Source organism: Lonchura striata, chromosome 27 (assembly GCF_046129695.1).
Source record: "Lonchura striata isolate bLonStr1 chromosome 27, bLonStr1.mat, whole genome shotgun sequence".
NCBI lineage: Eukaryota > Metazoa > Chordata > Aves > Passeriformes > Estrildidae > Lonchura > Lonchura striata.
Genome location: NC_134629.1, coordinates 8,929,641 through 8,949,572, shown reverse-complemented (window position 1 = coordinate 8,949,572; position 19,932 = coordinate 8,929,641). Strand labels below are relative to the sequence as shown.

At 46.7% G+C, this 19,932-nt stretch overlaps 1 protein-coding gene across 3 annotated transcripts in view; it reads right to left on the bottom strand.

Annotated features, from left to right (window-relative positions):
* DIP2B (disco interacting protein 2 homolog B) overlaps positions 1-19,932 on the bottom strand; it is a 67,238-nt gene that overhangs the window by 14,225 nt on the left and 33,081 nt on the right. The window contains exons 5-26 of one of the 3 annotated variants that reach the window (XM_021545214.3): positions 17,529-17,741; positions 15,126-15,269; positions 13,861-13,980; positions 12,505-12,702; positions 11,527-11,618; positions 11,042-11,152; positions 9,730-9,853; positions 9,121-9,230; positions 8,033-8,135; positions 7,025-7,089; positions 6,417-6,510; positions 5,581-5,700; positions 5,062-5,176; positions 4,374-4,513; positions 4,033-4,169; positions 3,661-3,741; positions 3,418-3,545; positions 2,582-2,696; positions 1,428-1,629; positions 998-1,107; positions 813-893; positions 139-262 (exon numbers count right to left, since the gene is read on the bottom strand). In XM_021545214.3, the coding sequence (XP_021400889.1) occupies positions 139-262; positions 813-893; positions 998-1,107; positions 1,428-1,629; positions 2,582-2,696; positions 3,418-3,545; positions 3,661-3,741; positions 4,033-4,169; positions 4,374-4,513; positions 5,062-5,176; positions 5,581-5,700; positions 6,417-6,510; positions 7,025-7,089; positions 8,033-8,135; positions 9,121-9,230; positions 9,730-9,853; positions 11,042-11,152; positions 11,527-11,618; positions 12,505-12,702; positions 13,861-13,980; positions 15,126-15,269; positions 17,529-17,741 (2,727 nt within the window). The remainder of the gene's footprint in view (positions 1-138; positions 263-812; positions 894-997; positions 1,108-1,427; positions 1,630-2,581; positions 2,697-3,417; positions 3,546-3,660; positions 3,742-4,032; positions 4,170-4,373; positions 4,514-5,061; positions 5,177-5,580; positions 5,701-6,416; positions 6,511-7,024; positions 7,090-8,032; positions 8,136-9,120; positions 9,231-9,729; positions 9,854-11,041; positions 11,153-11,526; positions 11,619-12,504; positions 12,703-13,860; positions 13,981-15,125; positions 15,270-17,528; positions 17,742-19,932) is intronic. The other 2 variants (XM_077788689.1, XM_021545215.3) reach the window with 2 other exon arrangements.

The window sequence follows — 19,932 nt, the reverse complement described above, 5'->3', positions numbered from 1 at the left end:
GCATCAAACGACTCAAAAGTCAGCCAGCACACACCAGTGAGCACCTCTCACTAGCACTGAGGGCCTTTCCCTGAGTGCAGATCCCAGGGAGGTTCCAGAGCAAGGCCAGGCTGCGTTTCCCCAGGGGGACTCACTCACCAGGAGGATAAAGAAGCACCACGTTGTCTCCTGCATTGAGATGGCCTTTGTCACACAGCACTGATGCGATTCTCTCAGCCTTTTTGTGCAGCTGAAGGCAGGTGGCCGTGCACACAGTGGTTCCCTTAAAAGGAGACAAAAATGCTCTAAACAGGGGCTGGCACGACACAAACTGGCTGCTCTGAGGTAAACCCAAGCTTGCTGGCTAGCAGGAGGCTACAGCTATGAGTTATCTCTACCTAAAGGCTGCTGGCGCCCAGTGAGCCACTCATCCACTACAGTAACAAAGGACAGAGATGGAGTTAGGTCTGCTCTAGAAAATTCTACCTTCCAGGGAGTCAGTTCAGGTCTTCTTGCACCAGAACCTTGCCAGAATATACTCAACACCATTGATAGGGATGGTGGCACCAAGGGATACACCATTAACTGATACAGGAACCAGTGGGACCTACAAACACGCTCAGTTTTAAAATGAAGTGTCAAACCACGAGAGTCATTTGCTGAAGGGACCTAGAGGGTCAAAGGGTCAAGTTTTAAGTTACAAACCTATGGGCAAAATTTGATACAGAGGTTAAAGAGAGGCACTGCAGAGGGCAAAAGAATTTAAAGACTCTCCAACTGGCACTGGCACAACATGTGGACCTTAAAACCCAGCAACTCAGCACTGACTGTACCTTGGCATTCAGTAAAAGGAAGAGTGGGTGGTCAGGAGTTGCTTGAGCTCTCCACTGCAACACTTCTGTCAGGAACTGGTGCTGGAAGAGACAGACAGGAACTCAACACCAGCTTCTCCTTCTGTGCTGCTCTGCACCCAGGAGGGAAAACTCCTTCCCACTCTCAGTTACAAACTCTGCTTTACCTTTTTAACCAAATCATTGTCTTCTATTTGACCCAGATCTCTCCCAGAGGCCTGAGCGATTCTCTTCCCAGCAACCAGGTTCCCCACCATCACAGAGGCAGGGCCCACACCTGTGGAGAGACAGGAGCCCTTTGGGAAGGAGCAGAGCACAGGGAGCCCCTGCAGATCCCACTGCTCCTGGGAATGAGCCTCACTGATGGAGTTCAGCAGGCACTGCTGGTTTCTGTTCATCAGGAGGGAGAATTCAGTGAGTTCAAAGGTGGGAATTAAAATTCCTGACTAACACATGCAAAGAGAGGCCTGGAACAGCCACGGGGCACAAGCCAGGCCCTGGTCCCCAGCAGGACAGGGAGTGGGACATCACCCGGGTTCCTGGGGCTGAGCACTGAGCCCCAGTTCAACACCACCAAACAAAAGGGCTTCAGCTCACCTGGCTGTTTCTGCCTGGGCTTTGGCAAGTTGGTCACACAAGTGTGTGGGCACATGAGGATGTTGCAGGGGTGCAGAGAGCCCTCCAGAAAGTGCTGTTTGGTCTGGGAGATGTGGATCCCTCCCAGCGGAGTTTTTGGCAATGTGTTGGCTGGCACGAGAGCAAGGCAGTAAACACCCACTTGGTGAATGCTGTCAATTGCCTAGAGAAAGGAGAGAGGGTCACTGGCATTCCTGGCACTGCTGGGCACAGGCTGCTGATGCACGGACACACTGCAAGACAAATCCCTGGGCTTGTGAGTCAATCACTGGCATCCCATTTGACCTCTGTGCCACCAGCGAGTCCTGCAGTGAGCCTGAAGTGCTGGGTACATCCCTGCCTTTACAGCCCATTTCATAGACACCAAATCCATTTTTAAATCTTTCGTGACCAAGATCCCAAAATACCCACGGCTGCCTGATGAATCACACGATTCTGATCTCGGGATTGCATCCATCTGTCTCCTCTGAACCATCACACTCTGTTCCCTCCTGCCCGCCTCAGCATTCAGGCATCTGATCCATTATTCAGAGCACCAGGTACTTCCCTGATTTTCCACCCCAGCTTGCACACTTCACTCCCTGAATGCCATTCCTGGAACGACACACACGCTGTGCAGGCAGCTCTCAAAGGAAGGACTTGCTACTCATTCTTTTAGGGCCACACTCATTCAGCTGTTCTGGCCTTTCCCTGCCCACCTGGTCCCTGCTGAAAATGCATCTCCAAAGAAAAGGGTGGCTTTAAAGCCAAACTCTGAGCTCCACATGATCCTGAATAAAAGCAGAACTCCAAAGCTTGAGCACGGATCTGCTTTGCAACTCTGAGGGGCAAGAGCCCCTCTGTTCTCTGGGATTCATGGAATCCCAGACTGGTTGAGGAATTTCTCCTCAAAATTTAACTTCAATTCCTCCTCTTTCACTTTGAAGCCATTCCCCTTGTCCTGTCACTCTAGTTCCCTCAGGACACAACAGAACAGCTCGGACACAGCTTGTGACCCTGCACAAACATTTTGAGCCAAGAGGGATGCAAAGCTTGTGGCACCTCCATCCCTGGGGCCATCAGTGGCCTCTGCTCTGCCCACTCCCCAAAATCAGTAGGATTTCCCCTGGCTGTACCTGCAGCACCCGACTCATCCACTGGAAACTGTCCTCCTCAGATGCATCTGGCCTCTGCTCTGCCACCACCACGATCCTCTCGTCGTAGAACACCGACACGGAGAACACAGCAATCCTAAGGAAAAGGCAGAGCCACACTCCAGCTCCACTCCTCAGCAACAGCAAGCCAAGGAGAGATCAACGACAGAGTTTGTTCACAGAATTCACACTTACTAAAATATCCATGGGGCAAAAACAAGAGGAAAAGCATCAGACAATTAACGTTGAATCAAAAGGAAAGACTGGAGAGTGTTTAAGGAGTTAATTCCACTTTCTGATGGAATTTCCATATGGCACAGTCCCCCGTTCTCCCAACCTGCTGTCACATTCTTGTTCCAACTTCTGGCAAAGCCCAAATGAAAGGAGATTTAAAGGCACCTACAGGATGGTTTAAAATCTCTCACTAAATCTCAGAGATAGAAGCTCCAGCCTTGCCTGAAGAGCTAGAAAATTATATCCACAACTGATAAATAAAAATCAGGTATCTTTGGACATTAATGAAACTCTTCCTTGCTGCATCAGCCAGCAGCTAACGCTGCAACTCTGCAGAGACAGAGAATTAATTTCTCCATGTGACTTATCTTGTTACTTGACTGCTCTCCCTAAAGCACAGACTTGATGAAAAGCCAGGCTGGGCAGTGGGAAAAGGATCTGTGTTGGGCAGGATCAGGGCAATTACTACCTAAATCAAAAATATGTTCATTTGAACTGAGCTACCAAAGAGAAATCCAAGGAAATACTAAAGCTTGTGCTTTGCTTTATGACATGCAGGAGGCGATGGGGTTTCTTGTGCTGACCTTCCTCTGTAAACTGTTTTTATTGACTCCACGGCCAGCCCAGTGGCCACGATGTCATCGGCGTTGTGCCTTCTCCCGCTCACCGTCAGCAACCCATCCATCTTCCCAACCACGAACACCAAACTGCCCTGCAAGACAAGAAGGCAGCTGTGAGGAACTCCCAGCGAGCTCTCCTCACACATCCTCCCTCCCCAGCAGCTTTTCTCTGGCCAGAACAGTGCAGGCTCTGAGTGCCTCACGTACAGGTCCAACAAATCCCAGCAAGCCGGAGCGCACGAAGGGCACTTCCCCCACTGGAGAGCCAGAGGAGTTCACAGGGATCACCTGCAACACAAGGGAGGTCATTGGAGTGAAAAACCTCCCCAAACCACCCCAAAATTGTGGAGAAAAACCACCCCAATAACTGCACTTAAAGTGAGTGAAGGGAAGAGGAAAAGGCAGGGAAGCCTCGGTACAGCCAGGGTGGGAGATGTTTATGGAGGGGATTCTGAGTGTCTCTAACTGCAAGGAGTTTTCCAGCACATGTTTATAAAAACCATCATTAACACTTCAGTTACAACACCACCAGTTTTACAGAGAAAATGGGGCAGGAAAAATGCATTCTGCTAGACATACCTCAAAAGTGTTCTTTGTCACCCCTGCCAGCCCATAGTACATCATTCCTCCTGCTCTGGAGCTCACACAGATTTCACCAATCTCATCTGTTTTACAGAGCTGGGGTGGCCCATCTGGTTTCACTATACACATCATGCCTAGGATAAATCAGGCTTTGTTAGAAACAGCTCCCAGATTTCGCCCTGTGTGAGAACTGACACGTTTAATCGTGACAGAAATGACTGAGCCTGGCACTGCCCCACCTCTCCCACACTGAGGCTGACACGGGAGAGAATATTGACCCATTCTGCTCCTAAAACATCCCCAAAACCATCTCACATCAGCTTCCTGCCTGTTTTTACCTCCTGGCATCACGTGCCCAACGTCCTGGACAGTGAGAGCAGAGTTTTTATCTTCAGTGTTGACCCGAATCACACCGAAACTCAGCCCGTTCATGGACAGGATGGCTCTGCCTGGCAAAGGGGCCCCGGGGACTCCAGGCCTGGGGAGGACATAAAATGAATAAATACACTCAATCAGGCACCCAGGCTTGAAGTTAGACTCAGATGGAGATGGCCCAGCAACAGAAAGAGTCTCAGTGTCTCTGCTTTGCATAATCATTTCAAACTGTGGTGGCACTAAAGATCCCCACCCCAATTTTCAATCCCTAAGGAATTGTGTTCCTGGGCACTGCCAGCTCATTATCCATGGCAAACCCCAGCTCCCAGGCCACATGACTGCAGGGCTGCTTCTCACAGAAGGCAGCAATGGACAGAAACAGGGTATGAAAATGTCCAAATTATCTCCAATCTCAGACTCAGAACACCTCCCAGGCTGTGGCAATCAGGAGGAGGAAAAGCAGAGCTCAGGCACTGCTGAGCTGTCACACACCTCAGAAATCACTTGGATCTCAGGAGGGAGGTTTAAAGCTCAGCAGGTTGAGTACCTGAGCACACAGAGTAAATGTCAGAGGAGTTTATTACAGGCTTAAATCAACTCTGACCAAGCCAAGTGTGAAGAAAGGCCAGGCTGGATGAGTCAATCTGTTACCTGCGGATCGCGACGGTCATCGCTTCGGGGGAGGTGGCACAGGGACAAATCGCCTCTGGTTTGAGCCCATGGCTCTGGAACAAGCTCAGGAAGGCATCACAGGAGGAAACAGACCCTAGGAAGAAAGACAAGATGCCACTAGGACCTCACAGATATTGATTTCATGCTCATCTACAGGAAGGGTCAGGAGGAGGATTTGGGAAACTCCAGGAGGAAGCAGCCTCAGGTTGTGCTGGGGAAGTTTAGGTTGGACATTAGGGAAAATCTCCTCACTCAAAGCATGGTCAGGCATTGGAACAAGCCCAGACTGGATATTCAGACATGGGATTCTGCCCAGAGCAGTGGTGGAATCACAATCCCTGGAGGGATTTAAAGGACATGTGGATGTGGCATTTGAGGACAGGGTTTAGTGGTGAACATGGAGCTAGGTTAAGGGCTGGATTCAATGATCTTAAAGGTCTTTTGCAGCCTGAACAATTCTCAGGGCTGGGCAGGACTGGGGCAGGGCTGGGCACTCACAGGGGTTGGCGCCGTCGGTGACGATCAGCATCCGCAGGGAGCTCAGGCTCACGTCTCTTTGGTCCCGATGGGCCATCATGGCCCAGTGCAAGTCTCGACACTTCACCAGAGCAACTTTTGCTGCAGCCAACACAAAAACAGCACCTCAGGACAAATCAAAGCTTGCCAAGAGTTGTTTTTTTTTTTGTGGAACTCGCATGGTCTGAGATGCCCAAATGAGGGAATTCTCACCTAAGCAAGGAAGCCTGAAATCACTGACAAAGCCAACGCACAATGGCATCTGCTGTGGCACTGCCACCACCTGAGCCAGGGTCTGTCATCATCACAGCTCCTCCTCCAAAGGCCATAAATCTTTAGCACCCTCTGAAAGCCCTCGGGGAGGCCAGGCATCAAGGGCTCCTGCTGCACTCTACCATTTTCTTGGTTTCGTAAAAGAAACTGGCTCCAAATCACGAGATCCCCACCACTGATATGGCATTAGGACTTTGTGCACAGAAATAAATGGCCAGGTCCCCTGTCCTCCCAAGCTGTCACATTCCTGTTCCAACCTCTGGCAAGTTACCAATGCAAGGAGTTTTACAAGTATCCACATGACTGGGGGCTTAAAATTTCCCACTGAGTTGTACAGACACGAGCTCCAGCCCTGCCTGAGGATCTAGAAAATCATATCTAACACTGCAAAATAAAAATAATTACCTTTGTACATTAGTGAAACTCCTGGCCCTTGAGATTTGTCATGGAAGAGCAAGAAGGGTTTAAGGGATTTGGGATTTTAATGCCCTTCACTCTTGGTCCCTGAAAACTCCAAGCTGAAGTTGTGGATCTCCCCGAGTTACCTTTGTGGGCGTGAACCCTCTGCACCCATGAGAGAGGACAGGTTTTCATCACAGAATAGGGCACGCTGATGGTGTGCAGCTTGTTCATTACATTCTGAAAAACAGGAAAAAGATTGTTAGGAAAGGATCACAAACCTTTCACTGAGTTATTAGAAATAAGGACCACCCTCAGTGCCCAGCAACTTCCACCCCATCAAGAGTTCACGGAGGTTTAGTCAGGATGATTCTGCTGCTCCCCCAGAGAACTGCAGCTCTGGCAGGGAGATAAATGTGATAAATGTTTGTTTTAACAGGCAATGCTCCCAGCCATGGACTCAAATGCTACTGTTATCACAGAATCACAGAATTATGGAATGGGATGGGTTGGGAGGGACTTTAGAACTCATCCAGTCCCACCTCTGCTATAGCAGGGACACTTTCCACTACAGGTTGAGTTGTTCCAAGCCCCATCCAACCTGGCTTTGGACATTTCCAGGGATTCAAAGGCACCCACAGCTTCTCTGGGCACCCTTTGCCAGGCTCCTTCCACCCTCACAGGGAAGAAATTTTTCCTAATATCCCACCTAATCATTAATGTTCCATTGGAGAGAGCTCTGGAACCAACTCACCGTTAGAATGCCATGCCACAGCCCTGCATCCTTCTTAAAATCCAACACATTCACTATGGTTTCACCTGGGGAAAGAAAGGTGAAGCTGTCAAGTGCCAGCAGAGCTGGAATGTGCACATGGAGGAGCATCCCTGACCTGCAGCCCTGTTTGATTACAGGCGTTACTGATCACAGCTCCCTGGCATGCAAAACAACAACTGCACGTCCATTCCTCAGCAGCAACACGTCCAGAAAGCTGCAAGGAAATGATATTTGGAAATCCAGCTGCCAGCTGGAAATCCCACTGCAGCCCGAGATGTCCATCAGGAGGACAGGGAGGATCTGAAGCTCATTATGCACGAGCAGGGGAGGGAAGGGGAGCCAGAGATCATCCCAGCCCTGACTGACAGCACTGATGGGAGCTCCAGTGATGGATTCTGAAAGGCAAACTTTGCATTTTAAAGCTCTGTGACCTACAGCTCTAGAAATGGTTTCCCTCATGGATGTAGGAATTAGCTTGATTTACAAGGCAGACCAGAATAAACCATAACCTACAGCAAAACCTTCTGGAAAACCACCAGCACCTTCCAATCTCCATTTCTGGGTTACCCAAAAAACCTCACAGGACCAGAACAGCCCCAGCCCCAGAAATTTTGGGATTTACACACTATCAGCAATCAAACACATTTCTATGGGAAGACATTTCTATGTGCAGTGAGAGGGGATTCAAGCTTGCTGGAAAATGTTCCATTTTTCATTCATTTGCTCCTCTTTTGGTTCATCAGAACAGACTCAGTAACTTCATATAAATGATATAAATCTCCCTTTTTATTCCTCTTCATCATGGCTGTGAAAATGATGCAGTTTGGATAAAAAAAATCACAGCTAATTTTCACTTTTTTGGGGGGGAGAATTAATCTGCACTTTCACATTGTATTTCTTTTTGGATGTAAATATTGGTTACTCAGAGAGAGGTGTTGAAGATATGAGAGGAAACCACTGAATTTGATGTTCTGTGGCCTCACCCACCTTCAGAGTAGTTGCAGGCCTGAGACAAGGCTTGGCAGTGAGCCAGCATGGCCACACGGGACACGGTGACACCCATGACACTGCCCTCCTTGCTGGTCTTGTACTGCACAGGAGAGAAGCGAAAGGAACTTAAGGAAGAGAGAAATTAAGGAAGTTCAATCACAGAAGCCACGTGAAAATTGAAGTTTTCTCTCTGTGTGAAAGCTTAGACCCGAGGAGATGGTTATTGTGGTGGCACACGTGGAAAATCTCCATGGAGATGGGAGGAAAAATGAAGGTGTTTGTATTTATTTCACTGTCACTGCTGCTCACCACATCTCTTCCTGCTCCTGTAACACACTGAAAAGCCAATCTGTGATTCCAGGATGGCTGAACCACCACTGGAACCGCTGCAATCCTGTGGGAAATGGATTTGTAAAGATTTTTTTAAATTTGATAGAAAGCTTACATAATTTTAGAGAATTAGAACTGTGAAAGATGCATTGTAGCAGGACCACGTAGGAAAAACCAGAGGTGATTGGTGTTAGAAGTAATTGCAGCATTGTGTAGCTAACAAGCTGAAAAAGGTATTGTAATTTATAAGGTATTGTAACCAGAAAATAAGTTAGCTTCTGATAGAATACCATTGAGTTTTACATCTCTTGTGTCTCACTATTCATCAAGACTGATAACAGAATAAAATCTTTTAAAACACCCCTCAATAAAAGCTGAGAAAACCAACACAATCCCTATAAATCACCTCCTGGCAGAGAACAAAAATCAGCATTGCTGCAGGAACAGAGAATTCCAACTGCTGCTGGCTCAGGCACTGGCAGAATTGGGTGTTACCAAGCACCACCTCAGAGCTCAGAGCTCCATCCCTCATTTTTTTTGGAACAAAAACAATTCTCCAACTTATTCCAGGCAGTGCTCAAGGCCACGAAGGGATTCAAACCTGAACTGAGCTTCACAGCAGGATGTTCAGGCTTGTTTCAGTGGCAGGAAAGTGGGAAGTTTAAGGGAGTGAGGTGAAACCATTCTCTCTCTGGTGGTTAGAACATTAAATTCAGCTCACGGAAGGTATTTTCCATTCCCCATTCACCACTTACCTCAATGTATGCTGGCTCAGTTCCTGCTGCTGAGATGTTGGGCTGCCAGTCCTTGGGAGATTTGGAGAGATATTTTGAATCTGTCACAACCCATTTGAGTCTGGGCCAACCTGGAGCCAAAATTAAACGGTACATTAATATCAGTTTATTTATTGAGGGATTTATATTCTGCAAGAATACACTAAACCCCATCATTTGTCCAAGTTCAGTTACACAAGCAAAATCCCAAGCCAAGGCCAGCTACCAGCCAGAAGGTTCATCTCATTTCTCATCAGGGATTTCAGTGGGCAACAAGGTACTTCCTCTCCTCAGGGAAGATCCCTGCAGCATTCCTAAATAAAGCTTGTGAATAAAGCTGCCTTGGAACCTGCCAAAATGTCACTGAAGGGACCTGAGCACCACCCTGGCTTGGGAGGTGGTTCCTTGTGACCCCCAGAACACCAGAGCAGCTGTGTCAGACACCACAAACACAAATCCTACAACGTTGTGCTGATGGGATCAGGAGTTTGCCCCTTTACTCCCCAAGTGCCTTCAGAGTCCTGACAGCTCCTTTCAGATGGTTCAGCTGCAGCAAAAGTACAATCAAAAGCCAGTCTGTAACCAGCTCACCTTTAAACTGCACGATTTCTCCGTTCTGGGTTTTTGGGAGCCCTTTCAGACACACTTCAGTGGTGAGGGCCAGAGCAATCCCACAGCTCCCCAGCAGGAAACCAATCTGCTGCCCACCAGCATCCTGAGGGAAGAGGGGAAAAGTCACTCCTGCTCAAAGTCAGCTTTCCCCTAACCAAAATCCAAGGTTTGATACTGCTCTGGGGACTGGGGGAAGGGATGGCAAGGAAAAGAAGAATACAACTCATTCCCACACAGGATCACAGAATCACAACTGGAGGGACTTGGGCTGCTGGAAGGTGTCCCTGGCCATGGCAAAGGATGGAACTGGATCATCCCTAAGGTCCCTTCCAACTCAAAGCATGCTGTGACCCCATGAAATAGGGCACTGGCAAGATGAAAATGCACTGGATGTGAAATCCAGGGGAAACAAGAGCTCCTGCCCAGCACCCAGGCATGGAGCTCACCCCATCTCCTGGCATTATGGAAACCCAGATGCTGCAAAGAGGAATTGAGAGGCAGAAAAAAAAAAAAGAAAATCAAAACATGTAATTACACTGGCATAACGAGACCTCTCTATCCCCTGGAGCCAATTTCTGTTGCACAATGATAAAATGAGGAGGCTCACTCAGAAACTGATTGGGCAAATCCTGGAGAAGTTTTAATTTTGCATTTGGTTGCTATAGCAGTCTGTCACAGTGCAGAGAATGAAATCAAAGCTCTGTGAGTCCCTGAGTGCCCCCTGAGCTCACTGCCACCTCCCAGACCAGCTCCCAGCTCGTTCCCCACCTCTCCTGCCATAATGTTTGCCATGATCCCATTGTTTTTGTTTCCTCTTATGAAATCTTAGTTTCACACAGCTCTTGACACAGCAATATCATGGCAAGAGTGCAAAAATTCTTGTAAGGGTAAATGAAACACTTGGCTGAGCAAATAATTTACAAGAAGTGTCTCAGTGTCCTCAGGAACACCGAGCACCTCCGTGGCCAGCAAAATCAGAGCTCAGCAAGGCTGGACTGAGCCCCCTCCCATCAGCCAGGGGGCAGTTCCACACTCTAATCTGCTCTGTATAAATTGTTTGTGATAAGGAAGTGAAGACTGCATCATTTAGGAGAATTGACCATCTCCAGCTGCTCAGCACAGCTCTGATCAATATGTTTTTCCATTTTTAAATGCCAGCCCAAGCTCCCAAAAGTCCTTGCTGGTCCAGAGCTGCTCAGGCAGCAGCTGGAGGCTGTGAAATGCTGTCAGAGGCTGATGGCCTGACTTGGTTTCCATCCCACATCAGTGCTCCAAGTTCCATCAACGTTACCTTTCTGGTAAGAGGTACCTCTATAGGCACTGGGATCACTTCAGCCAGGAGACAGCCATAAAATGCCACCATGAACATCACGGGGTCGTTGTTGGGATACACAAGGGCTACCTGCAACCCACAAAATTTCAAATTTCAAAATGCACATCTAGAGTGACTGGAACTCAGAACACTCGGGGTTATTTCACACTCTTCCTCACACAGAATCCAATGTGCCTGCGCTCCTCACACAGTGCCCAGGCACGTCAAGGTTCACACACAGCCAAGACACAGAGATCAAACCCTGCACTTCCCTCCGAGGTGTGTGCTCTTCCTCAGATGTTTTCAAAACTCAGAGCCAAGAAGCTGCTCAAAGAGAGCCCTGAAAAACCACACCAACGTCCCAGGCAGGCTTGTCACTGTGGTTAGAGTCTCACTGTGGTGTCTGTGGAAAGTTCCAGCCTCCAAACCCCTGGTTTCACCCCGGAGAGCCCCAAAGTCCTTACCCTGTCTCCAGGCTTTAACACGGGCTCGTTTTTGGTCCCCAGTTTATTAAGCAGGGTGTAAGCCAGCTTGAGACTTCTGCTCCACAGTTTGCCTGGAACACAGGGAACAGAGACTTGCAAAGCTCTGGATCAAGCAGACAGGAGAGCAGCTCACACCTTGGATTTTCACACTTCCCTGCTCTGCCCACCAGCCTGCCGAACACCAGGAGGGTTTTTACAACCCCTCGAAACCCCGTGCTGCCTCCCCTGCTGCTCTGTGGCAGCAGCTGAGCAGGGGAGGCTGAACTCACTGTGAGTGAGGGTATAAACTGGCTGAACTCACCCTAAGTGAGGGTATAAACTGGCTGAAGGGTATAAACTGGTTAAACTCACCCTAAGTGAGGGTATAAACTAGCTAAACTCACCGTAGGTGAGGGTATAAACTGGCTGAAGGGTATAAACTGGTTAAACTCACCCTAAGTGAGGGTATAAACTGGTTAAACTCACCGTGAGTGAGGGTACAAACTGGTTAAACTCACCGTGAGTGAGGGTATAAACTGGCTGAAGGGTATAAACTGGCTGAACTCACTGTAAGTGAGGGTATAAACTGGTTAAACTCACCGTGAGTGAGGGTATAAACTGGCTGAAGGGTACAAACTGGTTAAACTCACCATGAGTGAGGGTATAAACTGGCTGAAGGGTATAAACTGGTTAAACTCACCGTGAGTGAGGGTATAAACTGGCTGAAGGGTATAAACTGGCTGAACTCACTGTAAGTGAGGGTATAAACTGGTTAAACTCACCGTGAGTGAGGGTACAAACTGGTTAAACTCACCCTAAGTGAGGGTATAAACTGGCTGAAGGGTATAAACTGGTTAAACTCACCGTGAGTGAGGGTACAAACTGATTAAACTCACCGTGAGTGAGGGTATAAACCGGCTGAAGGGTATAAACTGGTTAAGCTCACCATGAGTGAGGGTATAAACTCCCTGAACTCACCGTAGGTGAGGGTATAAACGGGTTTTCCTGTCACGTCCAGCGCCGTCAGGCAGGGACACTTGGCCTGCGTGGTGCCCCAGCGCTGCAGGGCTGCCTCCAGGGCGGGGGGCCAGTTGCAGACCACCCCCAGGGGCTCCCCCTTCACCGGCGTCATCTGCCGGCCCTCGGGCTTGGGCTGGTTGGGGTCGGGCTGGGGAACTGAGAAAAGCACAATTGCTTCCACTGTCTATTGGTATTTCTAGTATATTCCATTAGATATACTTTATATACATGTATATATACATGTATCTATAGTAAAAAATAATTATATATATGAAATTCAGTATTATTTCCAGTATATATTGGTATTTCTAATATAATACATTATTTTTTTTATATATGTATATATATATAGTATATATATAAATAATTGTATATCTGAAATTTAATATTATTTCCAGTATCTACTGGTATTTCTAATATCATCCATTATATACACTTATATATATATATATATATATAAAATAATTATGTATCTGAAATTCAATATTATTTCCAATATCTACTGGTATTTCTAATATAATCCATTATATATATATATATATATATATATATATATATATATATATAAATATAAATAATTATATATCTGAAATTCAGTATTATTTCCAGTATCTATTGATTTTTCTAATATAATCCATTATATATTTTTTGTTTATATATATATGAAATAATTACATATCTATAATAATTAAATATAATTTTATATATATTTATACATATAATAAACAAAAATATAACCGATATATTGTTTCTAATATAATCGAATATATACTCCCCATCTTTGCCCATTTGTCACTTGACAGTTCAGCCTGAAATTAACTGAAAATAAAGCTAAAGGAAACGAGGAAAAGCATTCAAGAGCCATTTCCATCCCATTTCCTGGGAAGTCACACAGAACAAGACATCACAAACTGAGGCTTCTCACAGGAGGTGTTCAACACATCAGTAAGGGAAGGAACCCACAATGCAGAAAAGAAAACAAAATCATTCTGGAATGGAATTACCAGTGACAACAATCCCCTCTGGGAAATTAATTAAAGAAGCTGAAGCAAACAAAGGGGGGGATTAAAAATCTATTTAAATATTATAAATTATCTATTTTTAAATATTCTTCTTTTATATATTTTTAAAAGAAGTTTCGTGTTGAGGAGGTCCCCCAAAGCTCAGTGAATTTCTTCCAACCCTGGTTTTGTGTCAGGCTGCTCATGGAAGTGAATCTGAGCCAGCCTTGAGAGCAACAGCCCAGAGAACTCAGCTCCCAATTTTAACATCAATTTTAACAAATGCACACCAAACCATGATTTGTGCTATTACCTTCCACAATTTCTTCAAAATCATCCACAAAGAATTCTTTCAGGGGTGGTCTTTTAGGTCTTTTCAAGGTGTTCAGCAGCTGTTGAATTTTTGTGGAGACTCTGCTGCTCACAGGAACACCTGGAGGGAAAGAGCAGAGCAGTGAGAGCCACCTCCAGCCCTTCCCTGGCCACCTCCAGGGATTTGGGGCTCCTCCACCTCCCTGGGCACTTCAGAGCCTAAGCACCCCACCCACGAAGAAATTCCCCCCGAATTCCAACACCACAACTGAATATCTTAATGCCAACACCAAAACCATGCAGAGTTTGCGAAGAGCTTAAATGAGATGATGGCTCAGGAACGATTGAGGGAGCTGGGGGTGCTTAGCCTGGAGAAAAGGAGACTCAGAGGTGACCTTATCACTCTCTGCAACAAATATCAACAAACTTGATATTCCCATTGAACATTTTTATTTGCCTCAGGCTGCACCAAGGGAAATATAGGCTGGATATTATGAAAAAGTTCTTTACAGAAAGAGTGACAAAGTTCTGGAGTCACCATCTCTGGATGTGTTTAAAAAGCCTGGATGTGGAACTGGGCGCCAGGGTTAAATTTAATGAATTTGATATTCCCATTGAACATTTTTATTTGGATTGTTAGGACTCCAAGTGTTGACAAACATTTATCAGAACTGTGGATCCAGAGAAGACCAATGGAAACATTTGATATTATCACTCTTTACAACTCTGACCTTATCACCTTCTACAACTCCCTGAAAGGTGGGGTTGGTCTCTTTCTCCAAGCAGAACTGCCAGAATGACAGGACACAGCCTCAAGCTGCACCAAGGGAAATATAGGCTGGATATTATGAAAAAGTTCTTTACAGAAAGAGTGACAAAGTTCTGGAGTCACCATCTCTGGATGTATTTAAAAAGCCTGGATGTGGAACTGGGCGCCAGGGTTGAATGTAATGAATTTGATATTCCCATTGAACATTTTAATTTGCCTCAGGCTGCACCAAGGGAAATATAGGTTGGATATTATGAAAAAGTTCTCTACAGAGTGACAAAGTTCTGGAGTCACCATCTCTGGATGTGTTAAAAAGCCTGGATGTGGCACTGGGTGCCACGGCTGAGTTGAGGTGTTGGACTCAATGGTTTGAAGCTCTCTTCCAACCCAGAAATTCTGTGAATTCTGAGCTCAGTCAGGCTTGGGAGAACACAAGGTGGGATTTAAGGCCTCTCTGGAGCCTGCTGAGGCTCCCGGGTGCTCCGAGGGCTCCGTACCATCTGCAGTGTCCATCAGGCTGGAGCGGTTGGATCCCTTGTGCATCCCCTTCACAATCCCAGAGGGAGGGAGGTCGATGGCTGCCGGCCGCGCTGAGGGGGTGGAGGTAGTTGCTGTGACATCTGGAGGGACTGAGAAACTTTCTAGAAAAAGAAGAAAGCTGCTAAATACACCTTTTATTATCCCCTCAAAGAGCAAAGTGTCAGTCAGCTGCTCCCAATAATCCTAAGGATTGAATGGGTTTGGATGTATGGGAACCCTCATTAATGCTAAACTGATTCCTAAAGGTTCAGCAGCTCTGGGAGAGGAACAGCATCTGCTCTGGAAACCAAAAACCAAAGGCACAAGGTTTTGTCCAGGTCAGGAAAGTGCTTCAGCAAAACAGAATTCCTGTTCTTGGTTTCTAACCTTGAAGCTCAATCTCTTGACATTCAGTACTGTAAAAAATAAAATAAATAATTTTTTTAAAGTTTGAGATTCACGTGAGCTCTGAAACATCCAAAGTCCAGAACAAATCCCTCTCTCACCTATGCATTGATCTCTCTTGCTAGAATTCTACTATTTAGCTTTTTTTGTGAGTGAGGGCTTTTGAAAACAAAACACGTGGGAATTTGATCAGCAAAAATTGTGTTGGGTTTCAATCCCTTCCAGCTGGGTGGTTACAGAGCTCGTCCAGCAGCTACAGAATAAATCAAATAAACAGAGGGAGCTGGGTCTTACTTCTGCTTCAAGTTACAAGACACTGTCCTGTCTTTCAGCTGAGGCTGCAACTGCATCCTGCGGGAATTCTCCAGTCAACTGTCTCAAAAAAGGGATTTTTGCTACTGTGGGGTTTCTTTACACAACCCAGCAGGTTCAGTCATCTGATAGGGCAAGAATATTCTATTCTGGCTTAACAACACCAGCAACTGTTGCTTACAAAGGAAAAACCCAACAATCTGAAACTATTGGTTGGGTTTTACAGATGGTCTGAGTCAAATCCCAAATAATTCCCACTGACAGGGTTTTGTGATTGATTCTGTGTTCATTTCCCTTTTTCTAAGGAGAAAAAAGAACTCATTTCTGCATCCCTTTGGAGACACAGTGGCAAGGAGTATTTCTCATGCACTGAACTTCTAAAATCACTGGGAAGGACGTGGATTTGTACAATCCAAACCTCTGCAGGACTTTTTATTGCTCGAGAGAAAGAGATGTACAGGATTGTGTATGTGAGAGTTCTATTCATTTAAACCAGGTGTTAACACGGGATGAATGTGGCAAATAAAATTCTGACAAAGATTCAAAGCTTCTATTTTGCATAAGACACTAATTAGATTAGACAGTAGACATTCTGGAGGTAAAAAGCTGTGTTACCTTAATTCATTGCAAAAGGTAATGTGGCCTTCTGCATGCTCCAATTAAAAACAGCCTCTCTGCTTCAAAGACATTAATTATATTGGCTACATTTTATGGGCAATCTCCTCAGTTTTCCATTTCAGGAAACAATTTGCATCCCAGCAAATAAACAAACAAAAAATAACAGCAATAAAAAGACAAATAAGTGAAAGATAAAATCACCAGCACTTCTATGCACTGCTTGCCCCAACCCAGTTAAGCAGAAGCAGAGAGCACATGAAATACAGACAATGTCCTAGGGTGCAGGAATTTCCTCACCAGCAGCTAAAAAGGACAAACATACACAGAGCAAAAACAAACTTGGCCATTTCATACAGAAGCATCAGCAGCAAGGAGCACCTCAGAGCCTCAGAAAACTGAGCCTGGGGTATCCAGATCTGTAGATTTTGCTCCGTCTCCTCAGTACCTGGATGCTCTGGTTGTTCCTCAGACAGCCATGGAAGGGCTGGGCTAAAGTTTACTCCTCTAACCCTGGTTTTTAATGACAGTTTTTAATGATTTGTTCACACACACGGCTGGATTTGGTTCTTTTTCTTTCCTGATCTAACGCAAACAATAAACCATGTGGGCTCAGAGCAAAATGAGGATGTTAAACACAGCATTTCCCCACTCCACAGGCACAGACAGCCCTAAGGGATTCCTCAGGACACAGATGAAAATGCCACTTGCACCGGGCAGCTTTGTGCCCACGGGAGCTCCCAAGAGCTGGAGACAAAAAGCAACACAGGACACAGAGAGTTGTGCCTCCTGCTCTGTCCACACTGTCCCTGGATTCTTCCCTGCTTCCAGAAGCTCCTGCTCCCCACTCTCCCTTTTACAACCACCTCAATCTTCTGAAATTCTTCAGGAAAACAACAACGTGACGGTGAAGCTCCAACCAATCCTAGCAAGTTCCATCAACACCAGCTAAACCCTTGCTCTGAGTTTCCCTCCTGCAAGGGACAGCTCCAGCTTTACCAACACAGTCTGAACTCGAAGCGATCGTTCTGTTCGTACCCAGCTCCTACCTATTCGAGTATTGGCAAATACATCAGCTAGTGACCCACTGGTCCCTTTGCCTTCTCCATGGGAAAGTGTAGAGGATGCTGATGAGGATGTGGATGACCCCTGAACAGATCGGTTGATCCAAGACTCAGCATTCTGTAAGCTCTGGTGCAATGCAGCAGAGAGAGCAGCTTGGCGCCTGAGCGAGCCCTCGTCCTCGGAGGCGGAAGACGTGTCTGTGTGGAAGCAGAAAGAAAATCTAGCTGCTTAGGGAAAAGCACATGGCACTGAACATGCTCTTTCCAATCACATATCAACAGCACAGCCTTTCACAGGAAGATCTGTTTGCCACAACGGCCAAACCAGAGGTTAAAGCAGCAGAATTGTTGGTGGGAACACACTCACCCCTGTTTGATTCACCTCCTCAGACAACATCCTTCCCCTGGGGTCTCCAAGCCTAGAACTTAACTCTCATTACTTTTCTGTTCACATTCCACAATATCAGGTGCTGTTTTGCCTAACTCTGGTTATTCTGAGCTGGAAAGTGAGGGGTCAGGGTTGTTGTCAAACTGCAAAGTCCCAGGGAACAAAGAAAACGCAGGAAACAACTGTGCCAAGGCCACAGCAGAAAATGCTTTTGTCTGGGCTCTAAATGGGGCCCTTTCAATTGCAGAAAACAAACAAAAAGCCCAACGCCAAAACAAAACAGAATTCTACAGCAAGGAACCGCTTCCTGTGTGTCCCAGAGCACAGATACCTCAGCTGTCCCAAAATTGTGAACTAATTATTTAATTACCACGAAGCAAACACTCAGTTCTTGAGATGCTGAGTTGTACAGTGCTAAATACAAACACACAGGTGGCTTTGGCCTAAAAATTTAGGTGTTCTTCGAAGTGATTTTCTGCCTACACTCGAGTGGTAAATCAAGGCACTAAATCATGTTCTGCCCACTTGCCAGAGTGGGACGGAGTTAGGAGCTGAGGCACAGGCTGACTCCAGCCGTGCTCGTGGTGTGACTCCCCCAGCACAGGGTGTGCTGCAGTCCTGGACAAGTGAGCACAGAGCTGAGACCCAAGCAGACACCAGGAACATGCACCAGCCCCCCGGAGAGAGGAAGGGAAAAGGGAAGTGTGATAAAACAGGAAACAGGGAGGAGGAGGAGGAGGAGGAGGAGTGACGTGGCCTAGCAGAGCAGTTTCAGAGCTATGAATTCACCAGGAGATGTGGATTCATAACATTTCGGATGACTTTTGTCAATCCAAATGGCTGCGATGCTTCTGCACAATGAGACACAACACACAAGTGACTGCCAAAAATCACACGGACTCGTTTGTCACCAGTGCATCCAGCTGCTGGAGAACAGAGGGTTATTGATTGTGCTGCACATGCATGGTGACAGACACCGTGTCACCCAGGGGTTCTGCTGCAGCCAGCACGTGGCAGGGCTCAGAGAAGTCCTGCAAGTCGTGGAATCCCACCAGACCCCTCCGAGGTCCTTGCCCACAAACAAACATTGCTTGCAAACCCTCCTCTTGTGTGCTGAGCATTAAACATTAATGAAATCAAAATGTGAATTATCCATCAGAAACAGGTGTAAGGGAAGAAGCGGCCTCAGTCCAGACCTGCTCAGCTCTGGCCAGTTTGAACCACATGGAACATCCCGAGTTGGACCCACAAGGACCATCCAAGGTCCAAAGCTGGACCCACAAGGACCATCCAAGTCCAAAGTTGGATCCACAAGGACCATCCAAGGTCCAAAGTTGGACTCACAACAATGATCCAAGGACCAAAGCTGGACCCACAAGGACCATCCAAGTCCAAAGCTGGACCCACAAGGACCATCCAAGTCCAAAGTTGGACTCACAACAATGATCCAAGGACCAAGGTTGGACCCACAAGGACAATCCAAGGTCCAAAGTTGGACCCACAGGGACCATCCAAGATCCAAAGTTGGACCCACAAGGACAATCCAAGGTCCAAGGTTGGACTCACAAGGACCATGCAAGGTACAAGGTTGGACCCACAAGGACCATCCAAAGTCCAAAGCTGGACTCACAAGAATGATCCAAGGTCCAAGGTTGGACCCACAAGGACCATCCAAGGTCCAAGGTTGGACCCACAAGGACCATCCAAGGACATCCAGGACATCCCAAGGATCCCACCAGTGGCCCTTTAGGAACTCCTGGAACAGAGGTCACTTCCCAGCCCTGACAGACTCCCTGGAGAGCTGCAGCACTGGGAGCCCTGCAGCCCCTTGGTTTGGAAGCCAGCACAGCTTCGGTGTCATAGAAGCTGACAGGATTCTAAGGGTTTTTAATGCAGAAAAGCTGATTTTTTTAATGTTACAGTCTATTTTTATATAATTTTTAAAGTTGTTGGTTTAATTGGCTAGTAACTCTTTTGCTACTCAATTTATTGGTTAGAAGG